The sequence below is a fragment of the Acanthochromis polyacanthus genome, chromosome 6 (assembly GCF_021347895.1).
Source record: "Acanthochromis polyacanthus isolate Apoly-LR-REF ecotype Palm Island chromosome 6, KAUST_Apoly_ChrSc, whole genome shotgun sequence".
NCBI lineage: Eukaryota > Metazoa > Chordata > Actinopteri > Pomacentridae > Acanthochromis > Acanthochromis polyacanthus.
In genome coordinates, this window is record NC_067118.1 from 34,180,337 (window position 1) to 34,202,907 (window position 22,571).

General features: G+C 40.2%; 1 protein-coding gene across 5 annotated transcripts in view; it reads right to left on the reverse strand.

Annotated features, from left to right (window-relative positions):
* LOC110972768 (deoxynucleoside triphosphate triphosphohydrolase SAMHD1-like) overlaps positions 1–22,571 on the reverse strand; it is a 126,337-nt gene that overhangs the window by 59,362 nt on the left and 44,404 nt on the right. Inside the window, exons 13-17 of one of the 5 annotated variants that reach the window (XM_051949156.1) lie at positions 14,062–14,180; positions 13,651–13,683; positions 13,479–13,568; positions 13,254–13,358; positions 12,266–13,095 (exon numbers count right to left, since the gene is read on the reverse strand). The exons of 1 other annotated variant lie outside the window; for it this stretch is intronic. In XM_051949156.1, the coding sequence (XP_051805116.1) occupies positions 12,928–13,095; positions 13,254–13,358; positions 13,479–13,568; positions 13,651–13,683; positions 14,062–14,180 (515 nt within the window). In that variant the 3' untranslated portion in view covers positions 12,266–12,927. Of the gene's footprint in view, positions 1–12,265; positions 13,096–13,253; positions 13,359–13,478; positions 13,569–13,650; positions 13,684–14,061; positions 14,181–15,277; positions 15,394–15,546; positions 15,639–22,571 lie in introns of those variants that run through there. 3 more of the 5 variants (XM_051949157.1, XM_051949154.1, XR_007942378.1) reach the window with 3 other exon arrangements.

Below are 22,571 nucleotides of genomic sequence, written 5' to 3' on the forward strand. Positions count from 1 at the left end.
CAGGGGCCTGTTTCACGAAGCAGGTTGAAGAAACTCTGAGTTTCATCCTCAACTCTGAGTTGATCTACTCTGAGATAGAAAACTCTGAGTTTTCGGTTTCACAACGGCTGATTTGAGTTGGTTTAATCAACTCGGAGTAGTTTGACCCGGAGATAAGCGCGTGCACCGCAACTCTGAAAAGACAGCATGGAACCCCGATTCGACGAGTCACCATGGAAACGGGGAAGCGAAAGTCTGCGTTTTTGAACTGGAAGTTTTTAACGCGCTCATATGGCAAGTTTGAACACGTTTTTAGAAAGAAGTGCAACACCGCTGCAGCTGCAAAAGAGAGGGAGACGACGTGGAGAACACTCCAATGCGTAACTTTGAATGTATTCCTTTGTAATCGTAATAATATTACAGGGAATAACTGTCTGAATGGTAGCCTAGTAAGTTAAGGGAAACGGTTCTTTTCGAGCTGCCTCATCCAGCTGTTCTCAACGCGTAAAGCGGCATGGAGGAGCAGCAGTTCTACTCCAAGCTCCTCCCGGACGACCGAGTTTCTCATCAGCACACGCCATGCAGCTGACATGTCACAAAGAAAAAAACGGGTTAAAATGACCCACGTATTTTATGATCAACAGACATAGCATCAACCGGAGTGCCGGTTGATGTCACACTTATGGCAAAGGTGAACACTTAACGATCTCGCGTCCGCGCATTAGATGTATCCAGGCCAGGCAGCAGACCTGTAATTATTATTATTATCATTATCATTATTATTATTATTATTATTATTATTATTATAGTAGTAGTAGTACTATTGTTGTTAATAATAATAATAATTATTATTTTCTAACATTATCACAAGCCTAGTAGTGTATATAATAAATACTGTGCAAAAATAAAAACGCTATTTAACGTAATTTATCTTTTATTACCCATTTATCAGTAAGGCTTTTATTTTGGTAGGGAGTCCATTTGACCCGTGACGGTCAGGGGTCACGTGCTTCCGTTTTTTCGTTTTGAGACCTGAAACGAAAAAACGGAAAATTGAAATCCATCAAACGAAATTCGGCCGTAATTTGCTTGTGTTGGTTTCGTTTTTGGTTTTGAATTGAGAAAGGAAAAAAATGTTTTTTCGTTTTTGGTTGAAAACGAAAAAAGGAAAATTGAGCCGTTTTTCCCTTTTTTGTTTGTTGGTTTGGTCAGAAAAACAGATTATACTTTTGGCCCCTGACCGACAAGGTACGTTTTATCCGTTTGTTTCCTGGCTATAAAAGACACAAGCAGAAACAAAAAATCAAGCCGTTTTTTCGTTTTTTTCGTTTTGAGCAAAAACAAAAAAACAGGAAAGGGTTCGTTTTTTTCATTTTTTCGTTTTGAACAAAAAAACAAAACAGGAAACGGTTCGTTTTTTCGTTTTTTCGTTTTCACCCCCAAAATGAAAATATGACTCCATATTCCGTTTCATTGGTGGGCGGGGCTTCGGAGCCTGCCAGTGCACAGTAAAGCTCCTGCCCATCACAATAAAGCTCTTGCGCTGGCATTCATAGACAGACTGACTTTCACTGTATTGCCTGCCCCCACTGCACTTCCCCTAACTCTAAATCAAAGCAAGTCGTGTACACAGTAATGACAGTCATAACCAGTGGTGTAGTCTAGTTTTTTCTACTGGGTATACTCCAACCTCATAAACCAAAGCCAGGTCAGGTTCTCATATATGTGCGCGTGCACTCACATGTCCACACACACACACACACACACACACACACACACACACACACACACACACACACACACACACACACACACAGCAGCAGCAGCAGCTCCTTTATTTCAAACTACCAACTAGATACTTATAGACATTATAGCGTCAGCAGCTCCTCCTCCTGCCATCAGGTAGAGCTGATGTTTCCTCTTCATCAGGTAGAGCTGATGTTTCCTCTTCATCAGGCTCCCTTTCCTAAATGTTAACCTTATCTCCAGCTGTAGTGTTCCCTAAAGCGGCAGTATTCACAGGACAAGTAACAGGCTTATTAAAACACTGAAATGGTTTCATTTAGCTTTGCTTTCTTTTTCTTATTTTTTCTCCACTGACTGATGTTGGGTCATTAGAAGTTCTAGACTCATGTCCCTCTTCTTCTAAGCCAGGGGTATTCAGCTAAAATTCAGAGAGGTCCAGTCAGTAAAGGTCCAGAACATCATAATGTCTAACTTGAGTTACTGTGATATATGCTGATGTAACCTGGTAGTTTTATTAGAGTCTGCCTGTAATCAAAAACTGACCATCAAATAAATTCAGTACGGTTCAAAAACATTTTGACATTTATTAATAAATAACTTATATATAACTGTATATCTTAAAATAAAGTGCAGAACTTAAAAAAGCATGACTGAACAACCTGAATCAACTTCTATACATCTTTAACAATAATTAAATCTCATAAATGTAAACATTTGAACACTTTTACATTTTTGTCTGTCTCATATCACTCCCCTAATATCTCTGCAGCTTAATGGGAGAGCTGAGCTGCTGCTTGTTTGAGCCGTTCTCAAAACATATTTTGATTATGTTCATAGTTGAGAAAGCTGCCTTACAGCTGTTTGCTGCGCCAAACATGGTCAGCATGTGACCACAGTCTGTCCTCTGGAGATGTATAAGGCACAAAAGATACGACTCTCAGAGCCGATGCTTTGTAGTGAATCTGAAGAGCCGACTCCTAACGTATTTAATGGAATATGGAGTTTAACACTGTCCTAGCAGAAAACATGTTTATATGTTTTCCGCGCGCGCACATATATGAGAACCTGACCTGGCTTTGGTTTATGAGGTTGGAGTATACCCACTAGAAAAAACTAAACTACACCACTGGTTATGACTGTCATTACTGTGTACACGCCCGGATTTTGCTACTTCCTGGTCGCCGTTTTGGATTTTTTGGAGCCAGTGATGTAAAAAGCGTCATCAAACAGACTGGACCGGAGAGCAACTAGGGGCAGGATTGGCTGAGAACTCTCTTATCCCGCCCACGTTTTACCGCAGAGGCTTCTGTTGCTGTCTATCAAGTATAGCCACGCCCCCTGGCTCCGCCAACTTTAACGATTTATTTAAAATTCAGTATTGATTTATTTTAAGATCGGCCACCTGATCTCTCATTTTGACCATGAAAACTAACGGGAAAAAAATCCTGAGCTGTCGAAGATCAGTCTATCAAATTTTATTTTTTCCAAAAATTAATTGGGGTCTATGGAGAAAAAGCTTTTTGGAGCCAACCCTAGCGGACGGTGTGATATTGCAAGTTTTTGACACTTCTGGGTTGGCTTCAATTCTGGAGCCAGATGCTACGTCCATTATATATGCAGTCTATGGTTTATTTCCATAACAGAAAGAGCAGAGTCAGGGAGGAGATGGATCAGAGGCCAGCAGCAGGGACAAGGATGTAGGGTCTTTACAGGTAAGGAGAGATTATAACTTCCTGAAAATAAGATATCTATTGCAGGGAGAAACCAGGCAGTACTGATCATTTCATGTTCAGTGTTTGGCACCTTTGGCTACTCGTCCAGTAGATGTTCAAGGGACATTGTTGTCAACTCAACTAGAGTTTGGCCACTAAAACTTTAGATTTTATAGTTTAAAGTTTTATACTTTATAGTTTAAAGAACTAGCCTAGTTGGTCCCCTGGTATTGTACTGTGGCTGTTAGGGATTATGTGGTTCTTTAGCCACTAAGGACGGTGCAATTAAATGTAAGAGAATGATAAATTGCTCTGAAAAATTTGTCCCCCTCACTTCTGAGATGGTGGTTACGCCCATGGTTGGTCAAGTTCGTCAACACGAGAAACAAGAGAAATTCTGTCAATCAATGATGACAGCCGATCAACTGATTTAGAGCCAGTTTTACATTTTGAACTATCACAGTAATGGTTTTACCGAGGCTGTGACAGCTGATCTCTGTTCAGTGTACGTCTGGCCAATGACCATACAGGTGGAGAGTCGGCTGACCCACGGACATTGCATCTTACGTTGCACCTGCTGCAGCTGCTGGACTGTGAGGATGGTGAAAGGAGCTTCACATGCTGGATAAGGAAACCGGTGAAATCTGTCGGAGGTATGGTAATCCAATGTTTGTATATATCGTAGTTCCCTCTGAACGTGTAGAAAAACTTCATCTAGCACTAAGTATCAGCTAAAAGAGTAAGACGAACTACACTGCAGTGGCTGCACTAGCTAGATTAAGTTTAGCAGCCTCAAACCAAGTTAAGAATTGAACGTTAGTTTTCTTTTTTTTCCTGATATCGCCAGTGTCTCCCCGCAGAGGAAATTATAAACAGAAACGGACATGTGGTGTTAAACGTGCGTGCTATAATATCCTGCTTCCTTATTGATGTTTTTATTTTGCCGTGTCGGTGCCGCGATCAAGTAGACTACACGTAGCAGAAACCATAGACATATACATAGACGCCTCATTGACTGCGGCTGCCCACTCCACCGATGTGCCTGCAGCGCCACCATTTTGCTTCGGGGCCAGCTGAGGCAGCGGTGCATAGACATCTATGGAGGAGAGAGGTACTGCTGAATCTAAAAGTGGAATTATTCGCCGAATTTTGAACCGATTGCCAAACTGTTTGATTTTTAGAAACGTCACACGTGTAGCTACTATACAAGGTGCTCGGATATTTTTTTACAATGCTGGTTTTGCCACTCAACACTTAGATGCCGGACTTCTGTTCAGCCTATGGATGCTCTAATGAGCGCTGTAAGGAAACAAGAGCTCGTGGGATTACTTTTCACATGTAAGATGTATGTAAGGAATAATATATTGTTAGCAGGTTGTCATCGCAAGAGTGAAATAAACGCCGAGAAGACGGATAGAACCCGTCAGCTCCGTGTCTGGCTTCTACTACCCATGATCTAACCAGCTCTCTACATCATCCTGTGTATTACACAGCTGATTACTGGTGAAATAACTAATCTGAGACAATTTTTTGTTTAAAATTCGATGTTATGAATCTAGCGTTCCTAGCAACTTACTGCAGTAATTGGTACAAGATGGTGCTTCAGTTAGTAAAGCAACAATACAGGTGACACAGTTGATGAGCTGATGACTGATAATGTTATTCTACAGGATGAGTTGAGAGCAGTTGAATTTTGCTAATCTAATCTAATTTGTGAAGAGATGAGGACTTCAATCCAAGGAAATGGCTCTTAGAAAATTTGTACCCTATCCTGAACATATTTTACTGATTTAGAGTAGTTAAAATAACCAAATATAATTGAGGACTGTAATAATGGGAAATGGAATTTAAAAATAAACCAGAATAGACACCTTTATTCAACACTTATGAGACAGGAAATCATGGGAGAAAGAGGGGATGTGACATGCAGCAAAGTACTGGGATTTGAACTGTGGTCGGCTGCGTACATGGCATTAAACTCCGCTATGCCATAGCCACCCCACACTAGCTTTGTGTCCCATCAAGGCCACCCCGGTAAAAAAAAGTCCTGGATACGCCACTGCAAGTGGCGCAGGAAAGTGACGTCACGGACCCCCCCTCGTTCTGGCCCCTTCTGCATTTTACGGCATTTTAAAGAATGCCGGCTCATTGCGCTGCATTTAATTGCACACTACGTCGAACGTTGGAGACAAGGAAACTTGGAATAACTTTCCATAGGTAAGAATTTTTTTTGGTTCTTTTTTCATTGTTAAATCTTGTTCAGTCTAAACGTCACGTCCAGAGAAGGTTTTCTTAGAAAGACCTAGACATTAGGAATAAACAGCACATGCAATGAAATTTCAGTTTAGTTAAAAAGTGCTTTGACATTGCTAAAGTTCTGACCTGGTTTTCAGAAATCTTGAATCCTCTGGTGGGGTTATACTTGCTGTAGAAATATGTGTTATTGATGGGGTGACCACATTATCATTTACAATTCAAGGATTGCAAACAGGATATAATATGTTTGTTTTCATGCACTTTTCTGCAAAATACACTACGTCAGTAAAACAGCTGTTTTCTTGTTTTTGTATGGTAGGTTTTTGATATGTGGTGTTTTTTGTAAACTGATAGCAGCACAATAACTACAGGCTCTGGTGCAACATTTGCCTTGAAGATGTCAGAAGACAGGAGAAGAGAATGAGGAAGATGCCATATGAAATGACAAAAATCTTGTTCCGTGATGACTTAGGGGAAATGGTGGTGTTTTTATGGGTAGGTCCTGCTGTTTTGGTTTATGAATAGATGAGGTGTATGTCTTGGTACCATCAGCTGTTTTGAAAAGAGCTTATCGCTTTCATTTAGAACAAATGTTACCACACTGGTCAAACTACTGTTAAGGAATTCTCTGTGCCTCATGACCAGAGATATTCCACGTGTCATCTTAGTTCATGTTTCCATCCCTCTCTCTGCTATCACACCAACTCTGTGTCATCATTTTAATGCCTCGAGACTTCTGATTGTGCACTCCAGTACTTTGCTGTCTGCATTCTATTGTATTTATTGTACTCCTTTATCATTTCACAAATTACAGCCTCACATCTAATCTATAAATTAATACCATCCCACACCCCTACAGATCAGCACAGAAGAGAGACATTTGAGAGCAGAGAGACTGTAATCCTCATACACTCCAATGACAAATTCCGAAATGAAGAAAAAAAAATCCCAAGCTCATAAAGTGCCTAAATTCAGTGTCCAATCACCCAAAATGCCAGAGACTTGATGTCAGAGGATCAAGTGGGATCTCTGAGCCCCATCATCATCCACAATGGATCCATTGATGTGAGGAGAGAACAGGAAAGAGCGTCAGAGTCACACAAAGCAGTGATGCAGAAAGCCGCCATCACCTTCCCCAACAACAGAGTGGTCAAATCAGTTCTGCCTCGAAGGAAATACTTCGACCCTGGCCACCCACTTTCCTCTCCTGGTTTAGATCCTCGCCTCCTTGTCCCTTGTTGGCATTTGTGGCCATGTCGTTGTGAGGCTCTGGAATGAGCTTGCAGTTACTAGCATGGAACCATGAAGCCTTTCCTGTGATCTGAACTGCTGTTTCTGTTGGCACTAGCATCAGACATACTGTAGCCCGTGGCTCTGGGGTCCTTAGCAAGGCTTCCCTTACCTGTTTGTTATTATTATAAAGCATAGGGGACAGGATTTGCACAAACACACATTTCACATTTGGTCCATGGTCAGAAGCAGCCACATCTGGTGAATTACATAGGATGGAGTGGTCATGTAAACAAATTCCATTTGGGCTTGACACAGACCTTAGTTTGAACGTGATCAACATGATCAGAACCATATTAATGTTCAGCAAAACAGCTCAGTGTGTTTCAAGAAAAATACTGTAAGCACTTAGACTGTCAAAAATTACTTTAATTATTGATCATAACACCATTTTCAGAGCAACACTCTCCATCTGCTCTAACTTTAAATTTATTTTGGCCAAATTGGTTCTTCCTTATTCTAACTGTACAGCCAATAGTGAGGCAGAATTCAGCATAAATATCTGTTTATTTCTGTAAAGCATTTGTCTCCCTTTTTGACACATAGTCAATCTATGTGTCAACATAGCTTTAAAGAAACAGATATTTGTAGAAACCCATATTTAAATATGGGTGAAACTAAACACCAGCTGCTAGTTCTGCTGAGTAGATCTTATAGATCAGCCATAGGTATCTATGGTGTCGGTTCAGCTGATTGTGAGAGCTGGAAACAAAAATGAACTTTCCTGTGTTGTTTGTGCTGTTAGTTACTTTGCCAGCCTTTGTGTTTCCTGTTGACGATTGATCAGAGTGGTTAATGTGAGCATCACCTTTACAGACATTTATGGATCAGACAGACTGCAAACTTTAGTCATAGCTGCAACACAGTCATGTATTTCTCCATCATCAATAATAAAGAAGAGAAATGCAGAGTGAATATTCCAGCTGAAGGACAGAGCTCCCTCACCAGGCTCATGTTCAGAGGTCTGACCAAGATTCAAACAACAAATGCAATTTGGCAACTCAGTTGTCATTACCACATTTTTAAAGGAATACATGGATATTCAGTATTCAAAGGTTGGAACGCACACACATTCAAACTTTGTCTTCATTTTCATGTTGTCTGCTGGGGCGGCAGATGTCTAGTGATCGAAGTCTTCTGAGGCAATAAAGTCGGCTCTGGCCCTTTTTGTAGATGAAATCTACGTCTGTAGACCAGTCCAACTTATTATCAAGGTGGACACCTAAATATTTATATGATGTCACCATCTCGATGTCCACGCTACAACCCCACGGTTCAGATGACAGGAAAGGCTTCATGGTTCCACGCCAGTGACTGCAAGCTCATTCCAGAACGGTAACAAGGGACAAGGAGACGAGGATCTAAACAAGGAGAGGAAAGTGGGTGGTCAGGGTGAAAGTCGGGGTTGAAGTATTTCCTTCAAAGCAGAACTGATATGACCACTATGTTGTTGGGGAAGGTGATGGTGGCTTTCTCCATCACTACTTCGTGTGACTCTGACGCTCTTTCCTGCTGGCTCCTCACATCAGTGGATCCATTGTGGATGATGATGATGGGGCTCAGAGATCCCACTTGATCCTCTGACATCAAGTCTGTGGCATTTTGGTAGCCTAGCCGCGCTAGACAACCCACGGCAACAAATTTAATTCTCTGCCAGGGTGGGTCTAGTTACCCTCCATAAGGCTCGAGGCTGGATTCTCCTAAAACTGGCCGGACCAATCACCATGAAGTGTAGAGTCAAAAGGCGGGCGTAACGACGTGACGACAGAGGCATGACAATTCTGACAGAAACAACCAGCGCACAATAAACAGTTATCTTTCGACTCGGCTTTGGCCACAGCCCTTAAAGATCTGAAGCTAAAATTCAACTTGAAAGATAAACAAAGGACGGCACTGAAGTGTTTCATTGAGAAGAAAGACGTATTTGGACTCATGCCGACGGGATATGGCAAATCCTTAATATACCAGTTGGCTCCGCTGGTTGGGAAGCTAATGGGACTTAGCCACAATCCGCCGTTGCATTGATTGGTTGTATACCTACCCAATTGCAGGAGAGGGATTTGATAGACAACCTTTTAGCCCGCCTCCCTCCCTGTCGAGCTTCCCTAGACCCTTGTGCCGTCAGAAACATGGGTATAGCGTGGCTAGGCTAGCATTTTGGGTGATTGGACACTGAATTGGAGCAACTTTTTGAGCTGAGGATTTCATTTTTTCATTTAGAATTTTTGCCATTGAAGTGCATGACAATTACAATTTCTGTCTCCTCTCTCTGTGCAGTGCTGATCTGTAGGGGTGAGGGATGGTGTTAGTTTATGGACTAGATGTGTGAGGTTGTAATTTGTGAAATGATTAAGGAGTACTATAAATGCAATAGAATGCAGACAGCAAAGTACTGGAGTGCACAATCACGAGTCTCGAGGCATTAAAATGATGACACAGAGTTGGTGTGATAGCAGGGAGAGGGATGGAAACATGAACTAAGATGACACGTGGAATATCTCTGGTCATGAGGCATAGAGAATTCCTTAACAGTAGTTTGACCAGTGTGGTAACATTTGTTCTAAATGAAAGCGATAAGCTCTTTTCAAAACAGCTGATGGTACCAAGACATACACCTCATCTATTCATAAACCAAAACAGCAGGACCTACCCATAAAAACACCACCATTTCCCCTAAGTCATCACGGAACAAGATTTTTGTCATTTCATATGGCATCTTCCTCATTCTCTTCTCCTGTCTTCTGACATCTTCAAGGTAAATGTTGCACCAGAGCCTGTAGTTATTGTGCTGCTATCAGTTTACAAAAAACACCACATATCAAAAACCTACCATACAAAAACAAGAAAACAGCTGTTTTACTCGCGTAGTGTATTTTGCAGAAAAGTGCATGAAAACAAACATGTTATATCCTGTTTGTAATCCTTGAATTGTAAATGATAATGTGGTCATTTCGTAACATAAAACCAGAGCACCGAACACACCCAGTTTTATAAAATTATAATTATGTTATGATTAAATGCTCTTTATGATTTCAAACGACTGTATACCTGTGTGACTGTGAGCTCTTGTCACCCAGTGTACCCAGTAAATTTCTGTGATCTAACTTTAACCATGAAAATATAAAAAGTAATCTTGCAAGCAGGTTGAAACTGGCTGCTCATAAACTGATGATACCAATGTAACTTGTTTATGTGCCTGCTTAAAAACAAAATTGTTTCCACCTATTGCGAGTCACTCGTTCTGCACTGTTCAAGTGACTCCGTGTGCAAGTAAAACTTTGGTTTGACTTGAGAAATGACTCTGAGTATTAATGTGGAGAAGTCAGGACTACACTGAAGAATTTTCCTGACAGCCAACAATGGTTAAGAGCAGTTTATTGCAACAGTCCTTAGATATTGGTAAGGGACCTATGGAGAGTGGTTCTAGGGATGCCAAGGCATGTCTGAGTGATGTTAGTGACTGGGAGACCTGGACATGATGGGTGACAAGAAGGCTGTCTGACTGACCATGTGGAGGCTCAATGAGGTGAGAGGCTGGCTGGTGATTGAAGGAGACTTCAACCGAACGGCACAAGGAGGCATGAGGTTAGACTAGATTTTAATAACACCTGGAAGGAATAAACAAAGGTAGAGGCAAGACAAGACAAGACAATGCTGTTTAATAGACTGTAACATCCAGACATATGTACAGAGAGGGAAGGAAAGAATGAGGACAAACAAGAAATGGATACTGAATTGCATGTAAATTACTCTGATCAAGGTCTGTTCACTCTGGCAGGTGGTCTGATTACGGCAATGTGTGACACCTGCAGTAATCAGCTCAGTGCAGACAGGTGAGCAGGGAGAGCAAGGCACAGGGACAAGAGAGACAAGAGGGAGAGAGATGACAGACAGAGGGAGCCAAAGAGAGACAGATCAAAACAGAATGGACAGATACAGAGAGAGCAGGAGGGAAAAGGAGAGACCTGTCTTGCTGCTCCCTGCTCTCCCAAGCTGCCTGCCTGCAGTCTCATTGCAGCGATGTGTCAGCTGCAGTCATTAGTTTACCCAGCTCACCTGTTCACAATCACATCTCATGCAATGTAAGCCCAGTTCATGTATTTGTTCCCTGCCAGACCACAGACTGCAACAGCCACACCTGGATCCAGCTCTCCCCTCATATTGCCTCTGGATCTTGTTCTGTCTCCTGACTTCCATAACCACACATGGACTTTGGTCACCTCCCTTGTTCCCACCGGATCCCTTACTTTGTTTCCTGCCTGGCATTCCCAGAGCCTTGCTTCCTGCCTGCTGGTGTCGATGGCACTTTCGCCGAATCGATTCTGCCTAGTCTCCCGCCAGTTTCCGAATAGCCCAAGCCTACCTGCCCTTTTTCTTTAGTTTTCCTCTGTTGTTATGAGTACCCTGTCTTGTTGCCTTGAAAAAATTACTTCTGCTTAATTTTTGTAGGATAAACTTTAGAGCTTTGTTGAGCATTTTTGGATCAGTTTGTTACACGGCAGTGGGGACGGGTTTTATTGTTTGTTTAGATATTTATTTTTGCATGTGTTTGTAGTTTGAATTGTTGGTGTTTTCAGTTGTATTGCATGTCCTGAGTATTGGGTGTTTTGAGTTTTCTTTGATTTTTGGGTGTCCCACTGCCCCTGAACGCCTCTGACGAGGCAATAGATTGCACCTGCCAGGTTCTCCCTTCCTCCCTACAGGAGCCAATGGGTGGCAAGGACAGAGGCTTCAAGGCTGGCGGAGAGAATTATATATGAACATCCTCTGTTGTTATGAGTACCCTGTCTTGTTGCCTTGAGTAATTATTTCTGCTTATTTTTTGTAGGATAAACTTTAGGGCTTTGTTGAGCATTTTTGGATCAGTTTATTTTTGTATTAGATTTGGTTGGTTGTCTCCAAGCTTGTTTTTTTTGTTCTGCGAGTTTCTCATTTTGCTTAGTTTAATTCTGTAGTTTGCCTGCTTTGTTGAATAGACTTTGTTTTTGCGAATAAAACCCATTTTTATACTTTGCCTCTCTGCCTATTGAGTATGTCTGTGCTTTGGTTTTCTGACAGCAGCCCTAAATTGGAATATTTTTCATTTTCTAACCCCATTTTGTAGGCTGGAGAAACGAGGCAAACTGTGACAGACCATCTAAATGTGAACACAGCTGGAAGGTTCTATTGAGCTTTTTTGGCTTTTAATTAACACACCCATTGCACAATAAATGTCATTTTCACACAGTTGGCACAACACAAGATACTTGAGCTATGAGATTAACTCTACAATGACACATGACCAAGAGTAAAATAACTTTATTTCAAACAGACCATGCACCGCCAGTTAGCAGACCATCTAAATATGAACACAGTTGGAATGTTCTATTGAGCTTTCTTGGCTTTTAATTAACACGCCAATTACACAGTAAATATCATTTTCATGTAATTAGCAAAACATGATTTGCTTGAGCTATTTGAGTAAATTTGTGATATATAGTATAATCATAAAAACAAGAAAATAACCAAGTCAGAACTATGATAATCACGAGAACAACCTCTGATCCAAAAATATTTCTAGATCTAAATCAAATGTCACAAAGTTTCTGTCACAATCAAATCACAGTTATCATTATAAAACCAAAAAACACAAAATACTTATAATACCCACACCGCAAATGAAAATAGCTCAAGGTAAATGACAGTCTTTATAAAAATAATAAAGACCCATAGCTGCGACTATGCACCAAACAAGATTGACATTTTAAGTTTGCATGGTTGATTGTTTACAACAGAAATACCCTTTTGCACCTTTTTCATGTTTTTGGTACAAACATGATATAAAACAGCAATTCATTTATAATATGTGAGCTCTTCAGCTGCTGATGGAAGTATCTTGTTGATATTATTAATCATTTTTCATAAATAAGAGCCAATGAGAGACAGAGTTTTTGTGATTTCTTTTTCACTTTAGATCCCCCACTCTATCTCCGTCCACAGGCTTTGTATAGTCATTGTCTATGCACCACTTTTTAAAGGCCTCTCGGGCCTGTTTCAAGGTAATGTTCTTGGGATTCTTGCAATAAACCCGTATGATCTTCTCAGAGAAAGTTGTTGGAAGAAGCTTGGATTTCTGGAAAAAAAATGACAAATTATGATGCAGCCAAGGTTGTCTTATAAAGACACACACACCAGGAACAAACAACACATGCAAGGATATTTCAGTTTGATTGAATTATTATTATTATTATTATTATTATTATTATTATTTGACTTTTCTGAAGTTCTGACCTGGCTTTCAGGGATCTTGAATCCTCTCTTGAGGTCATACTTGCTGTAGAAGTATGTATTATTGATGGGGTCCTTCTTTTTCATCCCATAGTCCAAAGTCACGATCTGACAGAGATGTATGAGAGAGAAGCCTTTGTTTTATATCCATAAGAAAATTATGCCTGAAGGCTGGCGTTATCCTATAATTTATGAAAAGTTTATAGAAGATAATTAGACTAAACACACAGAAACTTCAAAGTTGTCTGCCTGATTTTCACCCGGAAAGAGAGCCTCAGCCAATTTATCTTTCACATCGTTAATCTTCTGCTGCGGGATCTAGAAGAGACCACACACCTTCAATGTTATTATTGGTTGGTTAAATGTGCTTTATGATGTCCAGTCATGTTTTCATTCTTACCTCTGGCATTTCTTCCTGTCCTCTTTGTTTGGGCTGAGAAAGGGTCAGAAGTAGGAGGGACATAATGGTGATTTATTCAATCTTGACTACATGATTTGGAATAAAATATCTTGTGAAATTGTGTTTGAACTGCACACAAGATACTAGCATTTTCAGAATTTCTAAATCTATTATTAAAAAGTCAAAATTGACTGTTTAGTGTTATCCTGGCCAAAATCAAACAGTGGGTCCGAAAGAACTAGACAGAAATGATGGCTTTGGCAATTGTCTTAATATCGTCACATTGTCATTACTAAAAATTACTGATAGAAAAATGCAATCTTGTTGTCACTTCAGACATCTGTTGTCAATGTGATCGCCAGCCATCACAAACTAAATATAATACAAACTCATGAGGACCTTACTGCACACCTTGGTTTCACCCACAAACATGTACAGGTTTCGGGAGACAATCCTCTCCAGAATCTTCCTGGCTTTCTCCAGCTCTGCAGAAGACGACCAAGGGTGGAGGATTCTCTCAAACACCTGATCTACAGGGAGAGAAATAAAATGGAAGAACAAGGAAAAGAGTCACAAATCCATCATTAGTGTTTCACAAATAAATAACTGATGCTACCCTGATAAGCATAACTGACAAAATCAAACAATATACTGTAGATATGACAAAGACCATTTACTATGTTCACAACTGTAATCATTTCAACAGTTTTGATGAAAGTATGAATAGTTATCACTCATTACCATTTTATAATTTAAAAAGATTGTGGTGTGACATCGTGATTGTTCGTCTGTATATGTAGCCCTGCGACAGACTGGCGACCTGTCCAGGGTGTCCCCTGCCTTCGCCCGAGTCAGCTGAGATAGGCTCCAGCACCCCCCACGACCCTAGTGAGGATAAAGCGGTGTATAGAGAATGGATGGATGGATGGATGGATGGATGGATGGATGGATGGATGGTGTGACATCACTATCATAATTATTGAGCCTTAGGTACAATGGAAACTTTGGAAAACATAAGCAGTTACTTCGACTCGCAATTAACCATGTTTCCAAACCTTTCCCCCAAACAGTGATCCTTCCAATAATAGTTCAGAAAAATTGCAACATGCATGGGATCACAGTAGGATCAGCACTCAGGATCTAGAGTTTGGAGGGTGGTATATTTTTTTAAAATCCAAGAAAGCCAAGAACAAAGCTTTAGGAACTGGATTAAATGGTGTGTTTATCTGTGTCAACATACAATAAGTTGCAGTCTTTAGTGCAGTCGGTTAATTACTACTGCAAGAAAACGATGGGAAAAGGTGACAGGTCACAAAAGTGTAGTTTTGCTCAGTGATCTTGAAATCTATAATCTGGGTTATTATGACATGACAGGAAAAGTAATAGTTCATGCTGTTATTTAAATTTATTCTTTTATACAATGACTGAATTAGGCCATTCAAGGTTCTGTTTCTCAAGAATGTTTCCAGCACCTTGTTAATCTGGACCATGAAGAATTAAGGCAGTTCTGAAGGCAAAAGGGGGTCCAACTTGGTCCTAACAAGGTGCACTTGATAAAGTAGCTGTGGCTGCTGATTGTATAATGTATTTTAAACATGGCACAATTGACCAATTAGCATCCACTGACCTGTCAGCTTGGTGTAGGCCTCCATGTTATCTTTGGCTTCAGACAGTTTAAGCCTCTTCCCTCCTGAGCCTTCAATCTCAATGTGTTCATCTGCTTTCAAGAAGGCCTCACTGATCCTGAATAACAGATCCAACATATTGTCACTTTTGGGAACATTTTGGTACATAGTATATAATAGAGAGAATCATAAAGCAAATTCAAAAAACTACATCAGACAGGAGACAATACTAAATGTTGTAGGACACTGGCATGAAAGGGTAGACACTCACATAATCTCTATGATTTTGTTTGTTTTGTGCTGATAGGCCCTTCTGTGGAGACAGTTCCTTGTGTGGAACATGTCATATAGATTGCCCACCTCCTGATGAGAATATTGCCTTGAGTTTAGTCATAAGTAATCAGATAGAATAGTTACAGTTTAAAAGCAGATAGAAAGCAGGAGTTAACACCTTGTCTCTGGAGCAGATGTGCTTCCGTCCATTCACTTCACACACCCTGGCAAGCATGATGAAGCGCTTATGGTCAAAGTTGCTCTGCATGCCCAGGTGGTGGGCATCCCTGAGATGAGAACGAATGAGGATATATGTCAGGGTAGAAACTGCGATTTGGTAGAATTGGAGTTTCTACCAGTAGAGATTGCGAATGGAGTCTCTACCAGTAGAGTTTGCAAATGTAATCTCTACCAGTAGAGATGGAACTTTAAATCTGACCCCTGCCCTGACCCCTGACCCTAACCTTAAAAGTCTAACCTTAGCCCTGACAAATCTCTACTGGTAGGATTGGAGTTTCTACCAAATCGCAGTCTCTACCCTGACATATACAAGAATTAAAAATACAGGTATTCTGTTGAACTTGAGATTGTTGCACATAGTAAAACTAATTGGGCTAATATTGAAATTGTTCAGTGAAAGAAGTACACAGTAGTACTTCACTTTACATCAAAAGATTCTACAGTAAAGCAAAATTCACCTGGCAAAGTAGTCAAACTTGTCCACATCAATTCCATTTAGCTTGTTTGCCACAATTTCATAGAGGAAGGACTTCTCCTCTGTCCGACCCTCATATGGCCACTGTGGGGAAGAACTGACTGATGTCTTGTCCTGAGCTTCAATCAGGGGTTTTCCTTGAATCATCTCTGTAATGAATTTCAGGTCATTTTCTTTTTCTCCATATGGATTCAGACCATACAGCTCCATCAGTGGCTTTAAACCATTCTCCTCCACTAGGTGGTCAAACATGTCTACAGAGGCATCCTCATGCTGTAAAACACACAGATTCATCAATGTTTTAAAGGGAAAGGCTTGAGTAGAAGATTTACTAAAGCATGACTGAATGTGAAAATCAGTTTTACTTTTCATGTTTGCCATGATGTTTGGTGGGTATGTAGCTATAACTCAGGTAATGACTTTGTGTGCTGTGGAGCAGTGCTACTCTCTGCTCTTCCTTTAACAGATCTCTAACCTCTTCGCCTCTGCCACTAAACCCCAACTTTTGGATGATCCATTTTGCCTTCAAAAGCATTTCAAGGTTTCAGGCTACTGCTGTGAGACCAAGTGACAGTACCTCCAAGTCTGTTTCACTGTGTGATGCCGATCATACATTTTTGTTGTCAGTGTGTGTCGTTCACACTGATATCATTTTTGTTGTTCAAATCTGAGTACAGGAGCATCTGTTACTAAAGGTGTAGTTTTCGGATTCAAGTCAAGATTTCCTGTTATTATTACAGTGATTAATGCAAATTTGTATACTTGTAATCCACTATGCATCAAATTCACCTTCTTTTCGTGCTCAGTATATGTACATATTTTACAAATAACAAATGTCCATATGTCTGATGATGGTTATTTTATTTTTTTATGTTAATATTTCAGCATCTGAGTCCTCGAAATTCTGAAGCATTAGAAGAGAAGAACAAGAACAAGAACAAGAATTTCGTGTCTGGAAATACTTCCAACACATACAGAGTTAAAGAAGTTTCCCTCTGCTTCCTTGACAAGCAAAGGCACAATCTACTGTTAGTTAATTGATGAAAATGAGAGTGGTATCGATCCCACTGACAGAAAATCAATGAGTATATTTCTCAAATGCTGGATTATTCTTTTGAGTGTTTTAAACTAATTGGACCTCTACCATTTTCTCATATATAGAATAAATTTAAAAGGAACAGGGAATGCTCCTCAGCATGAATCTTCTGTGGTTCAACAGGAGGTTTGAGAAGACTGAGAAAATAACCCTGACAAAGTCAGTGCATTAGGAGAGTGGCTTTTACCACTGAAATAAAAGACAGTATCGATGATCTGTGTTTTAACCAGTGCTCCATGAGGACTGAGACATGCCGTATGCAAGGTTGATTCATAAGGTCTGATTTGACCTTGACATCTACATACGGACTTGTTTATAAAAATGGACTTGGATATAAAAACATGGATGGACTTAAATTTCTTAAGATTAAATGAAAACAAAACTGAGATTTTCCCGTTCGATCGCCCTGACCTGGTCCAGGTCCTTGCCAGCTTCCTTGGCCCACTACTGCAGACGAGGAATCTTTGATAATAATAATGGATTAGATTTATATCGTGCTTTTCTATTAAGGCATACTCAAATGGATACAATGGATCCATTTTTCATTCACTCACACACTTGTAGCCACAGCTGTCTTGGGGCAGACCAGGCAGAAGAGTGGCTGCCAATCTGGTAGCCACCACCAACATTCCTACACCAGTGTGAGTAGCCGTCCTGGATGCAAGGTGGGTAAAGTGTCTTGCCTAAGGACACAACAGCACATGAGTTGGACAGAGCGGGAATCAAACCGCTGGCCCTTTGATCATTGGACGACACGCTCTACCACCTGAGCCATAATGGGGCGTTTAAATTAGACAAGCAGATCAGCTTAGTGGTCAAGGCTAGCTTCTTTCAGCTTCGGCTTCTTGCTAAAGTCAAACCCTACCTAAGATGGGCTGATCTAGAAAAAGTTATCCATGCTTTTATTACATTGTGCTTGGACTACTGTAACTCCCTGTACGTTGGTACTGGCCAGTCAGAACTCAACCATCTGCAGCTTGTTCAGAATGCAGCAGCTCGTCTCCTAATTGGGACAAAGAAATGACAGTATATAACACCGGTGCTTTCCTCACTTCACTGGCTTCCGGTTAAGTTCAGGATTGATTTTAAAATTCTTTTAGTTGTTTTTAAGTCTCTGAATGGACAGCCCCCAGAATATTTGTCTGACCTTGTTAAGGTGCATCAACCATCCAGAGGCCTGAGGTCAGCTGACCAGATGATTAGATGATTCTGGATGTTCCTTGATCTTTCATGAAAACCAGAGGAGATTGAGCCTTTGCAGTTGTGGCTCCCACAGTGTGGAACACACTGCCCCTCTCTGTGCAGTCTGGGAATAGCCTCTCCATTTTTAAAACTCGTCTTAAGACCCACTTCTTCACCCTGGCCTTTGGCTGAGCAGAGTCACCTTTAATGGACCTTTTATCTGTTTTACTTTACTGCTTTATTGTATTACTTTTATTGTTCTCGTATTGTTATGATTTATTTTACTATAAAGCACTTTGGTTGGCCATAGGCCTTTAAAATTCCTATATAAATAAATCTGACATTGACATTGACATTGACATTGACGTTGTTTATGTCTTCAATTTATATTGGCATTTGTGTACAGCTGTGTTGTTTTTTGAGACATGCTCCTAGATGTGTTTTTCAAAACATATTTCAGCTTTGTGGTTGACTATTATGGCATACATCATTGAAAACAGAAATAGTTCAGTTTTTCTTACCTTCCATTGTTCTTCGGGGCATGCTTTGGGGATAAAAATTCCATCATACAGATGAGAAAAGGGACCATGTCCTAGATGTGGAGAAAGAAACATGAAATCACCTCCTGGTGATCATGTGTGAACTGTAGGGTGATTGTGTCCTATCAGACATGTGTACAAGAACATGCAGCACTGTCTTCCAGTCAAAATAAATGAAAAATACAATATGAACCCATCCATATATTGTTTTTATTTTCTATTTATTTGTTGCCTGATGCATTCCTTGCCATAAGAACAAAATGCTGTTTGCAAAAAATCGTTTCACTTTCACGTTCACGCTGAATCACACACATCAAATACCATCAAAATAAGAAACAGGTATTACAGGAAAGGTGTGTATCACTTACCGAGGTCATGGCAAAGACCTGCAATCTGCACACAGAGGATGTCTCTGTCATCGATGATGTCTGGTGTTGGTTCCCTTGACCTCAAAGCTTTTGCAAGCTCTCCTGCCAAGTGGGCCACACTGTGTTACCAAATACAGCGTATATACACACACGCACTCAAGCACACACACACACACACACACACACACACACACACACACACACACACACACACACACACACACACACACACACACACACACACACACACACACCAATTTCTTTACTTGTTTTATGGTTTTCATGTGGTGTTACACGACAAACTGATCATTACCTTAATTTAGATTGTGACTGATGTAGCACACATAAAAGTGAATCTGGTGCAAAACTTGCTGACGTACCCGACAGAGTGCTCAAAGCGGTTGTGGGAGGCTCCTGGGTAAACAAAATAGGCTCCTCCAAGCTGCTTTATGTGTCGTAGTCTTTGAAACTGAGGTGTGTCCATGATTTTGATGAGAAGTGGGTGTAACTTTATAAGACCATGGATGGGATCATTAAGCACCTGTTGGAGGAGAATAGGACGACAAATCAGACACACCCAGCAAGAATATTTCCCAAAGATTACACTGTTTTCATAGAGAGAAAAAACAGAAAGAAAAATACAGGAAAAAAGTACAAATTAGCATGTTGACTGTCAAAAACAGGCCAAACAATGTCCATATAAAAAAATCTTTACTTTTACAAATATTAATTTGTTCTTTTACAATGTGTAACCATAAATTACACAGTTGAACTGTATTTAAATCAGCATGAAATGAAAAAAATGGGAAATTCTTATAATCTCAAATGATCCCTGAGAGAGCATGGAGAACAGATCAGTCCGGGCCAGAATCTGACGGTAAATCAAACAGTGTAGATCTACTTTTCTTCACATCACACAGGTGAGCTGGCACACACAGAAAAGTAGTTCAGTTCCCAGCTGTTCAGGACTATTTCCTATTGATTATTTTGCAGTAATTGACAAGATTCAACAAAATCTGCAAACACAGAGAACTGTACGCATTTACTCACAGAGCAGCAGCAGTGACTTCTATAATTTATATTAATGAATAATTTACCCAGACAGGGAGAAACAACCAACCAGGATCTCGGGGCAGTCACGCAGTCAGACAGCTGTCACAGAGTTAAAGTCTATCAGCTGCTGTTTATTGTTTTGCCACATTGCAGCCATCCTCAGGTCAAGTCCTGAGCTTTCAGTTTCAGAGTTTAAGAACTCATAAATAAGCTGGGCTATCAGTTAATTAGACACTTTGATCAGTTGCTATTAGTTTAGTTTTGGTCTGTTGTTGTTGTTTATCATATGTCCCTGGTGTATCATCTAGTCTCACCTGAAAGACAAATGTCACGTTACAATACTGACACTTTAACAGACTTATGAAGCCAGCAATGTTCCATGTCTCCTATCTGAAAATGATTTTAGATTCATGTAATGTCACCTTGCTTGGACTTTTTTTCTCCAGGTACTTAATGACAGCATTGCTGATTGTTAGACGATCACCACGTTTCCTGAAGATTAAAAAAAGAGCACAGCAGAGACTTAATGAACTAAATGAACTGAGAAAGCATCTTGCTTTAATGTGAACACACTTACTTTATGCCGATTTCCTCCAAACGATCAAGATTTTGCAGATCAACACCAGTGATTTTATTTTCTGTGTGAAAGAGCAAATAGTGACAAACAGTCTTGGTATTCATCGTGTTCATAATGAAAAGTGTCTGTATAATTTATCATTAACAACCATGATTGACAAAACATCAGCACAGGGGAGGTTTTAAATTAAAGCAGCTGTTATCTGACTAAGTTAACCAAATTTACCTATCACACCTAAAAACCCACCTTTAAGTAGTTTTTTCCATCTTTCAAGTCCTTCTTCCTTCAAGAAGTCGAGCATTTCCGTCTCTCCCCAGTCTTTGATTTCCTTTTTCTTTGTTGACATTGTCGTATGTTTTCAGTGTTGATATGACAAGTGGACAGGAAATATTTCAGAATACTGAAGCTGTTCAGCACTTGCTTCCTTACTAAAAGACACAGAGGGTTCGAACAAGATCAGCCTTTTATGCTCAGCAACAACACGCCCTCATCTTAGCCACTACCTCCAGAGGGAGAGTAAAACCCTGCATATCATTTGCATGATACAGATAAAAACAAAAGGTGTATAGCTGAGATTCAAATAAAGGCAAAGTTTGAATATGAGTGTGGTCCAACCTTTGAGTACTGAATATCCCTGTATTCCTTTAAAAATGTGGTAATGACAACTGAGTAGCCAAATTGCATTTGTTGTTTAAATCTTGGTCAGACCTCTGAACATGAGCCTGGTGTGGGAGCTCTGTCCTTCAGGTGGAATATTCACTCAGCATTTCTCTTCTTTATTATTGATGATGGAGAAATACATGACTGTGTTGCAGCTGAGACTCAAGTTTGCAGTCTCTCTGATCCATAAATGTCTGTAAACGTGATGCTCACATTAACCACTCTGATCAATCGTCAACAGGAAACACAAAGGCTGACAAAGTAACGAACAGCACAAACAATACAGGAACCAAAGTGGCCAAAATATATTTAAAGTTAGAGCAGATGGAGAATTTTGCTGGGCAAACAGTGTTATGATCGAGAACTAAAGTCATTTTTGACAGTCTAAGTGCTTACAGTATTATTCTTTAAACACACTGAGCTGTTTTCCTGAACATTAATATGGTTCTGATCATGTTGATCACGTTCAAACTAAGGTCTGTGTCAAGTCCTAATGGAATTTGTTTACATGACCACTCCGTCCTCTGTAGTTGTGGCTGCTTCTCACCACGGACAAAATGTGAAATGTGTGTTTGTTCAAATAATAATAATAATAATAATGATAATAATACATTTTATTTGTGTAGCGCTTTTCAAAACACTCAAAGACGCTTTACATAAAACCATCAAACATTAAGAATATAAAAAATATAAAAAATAAAACAGTCATAAAGCAAATCATAAAAAAAATCCTGTCCCCTATGCTTAATAATATTAACAAACAGGTCAAGGAAGCCTTGCTACGGACCACAGAACCAAGGACTATGTCTGATGCCACTGCCAACAGAAACAGC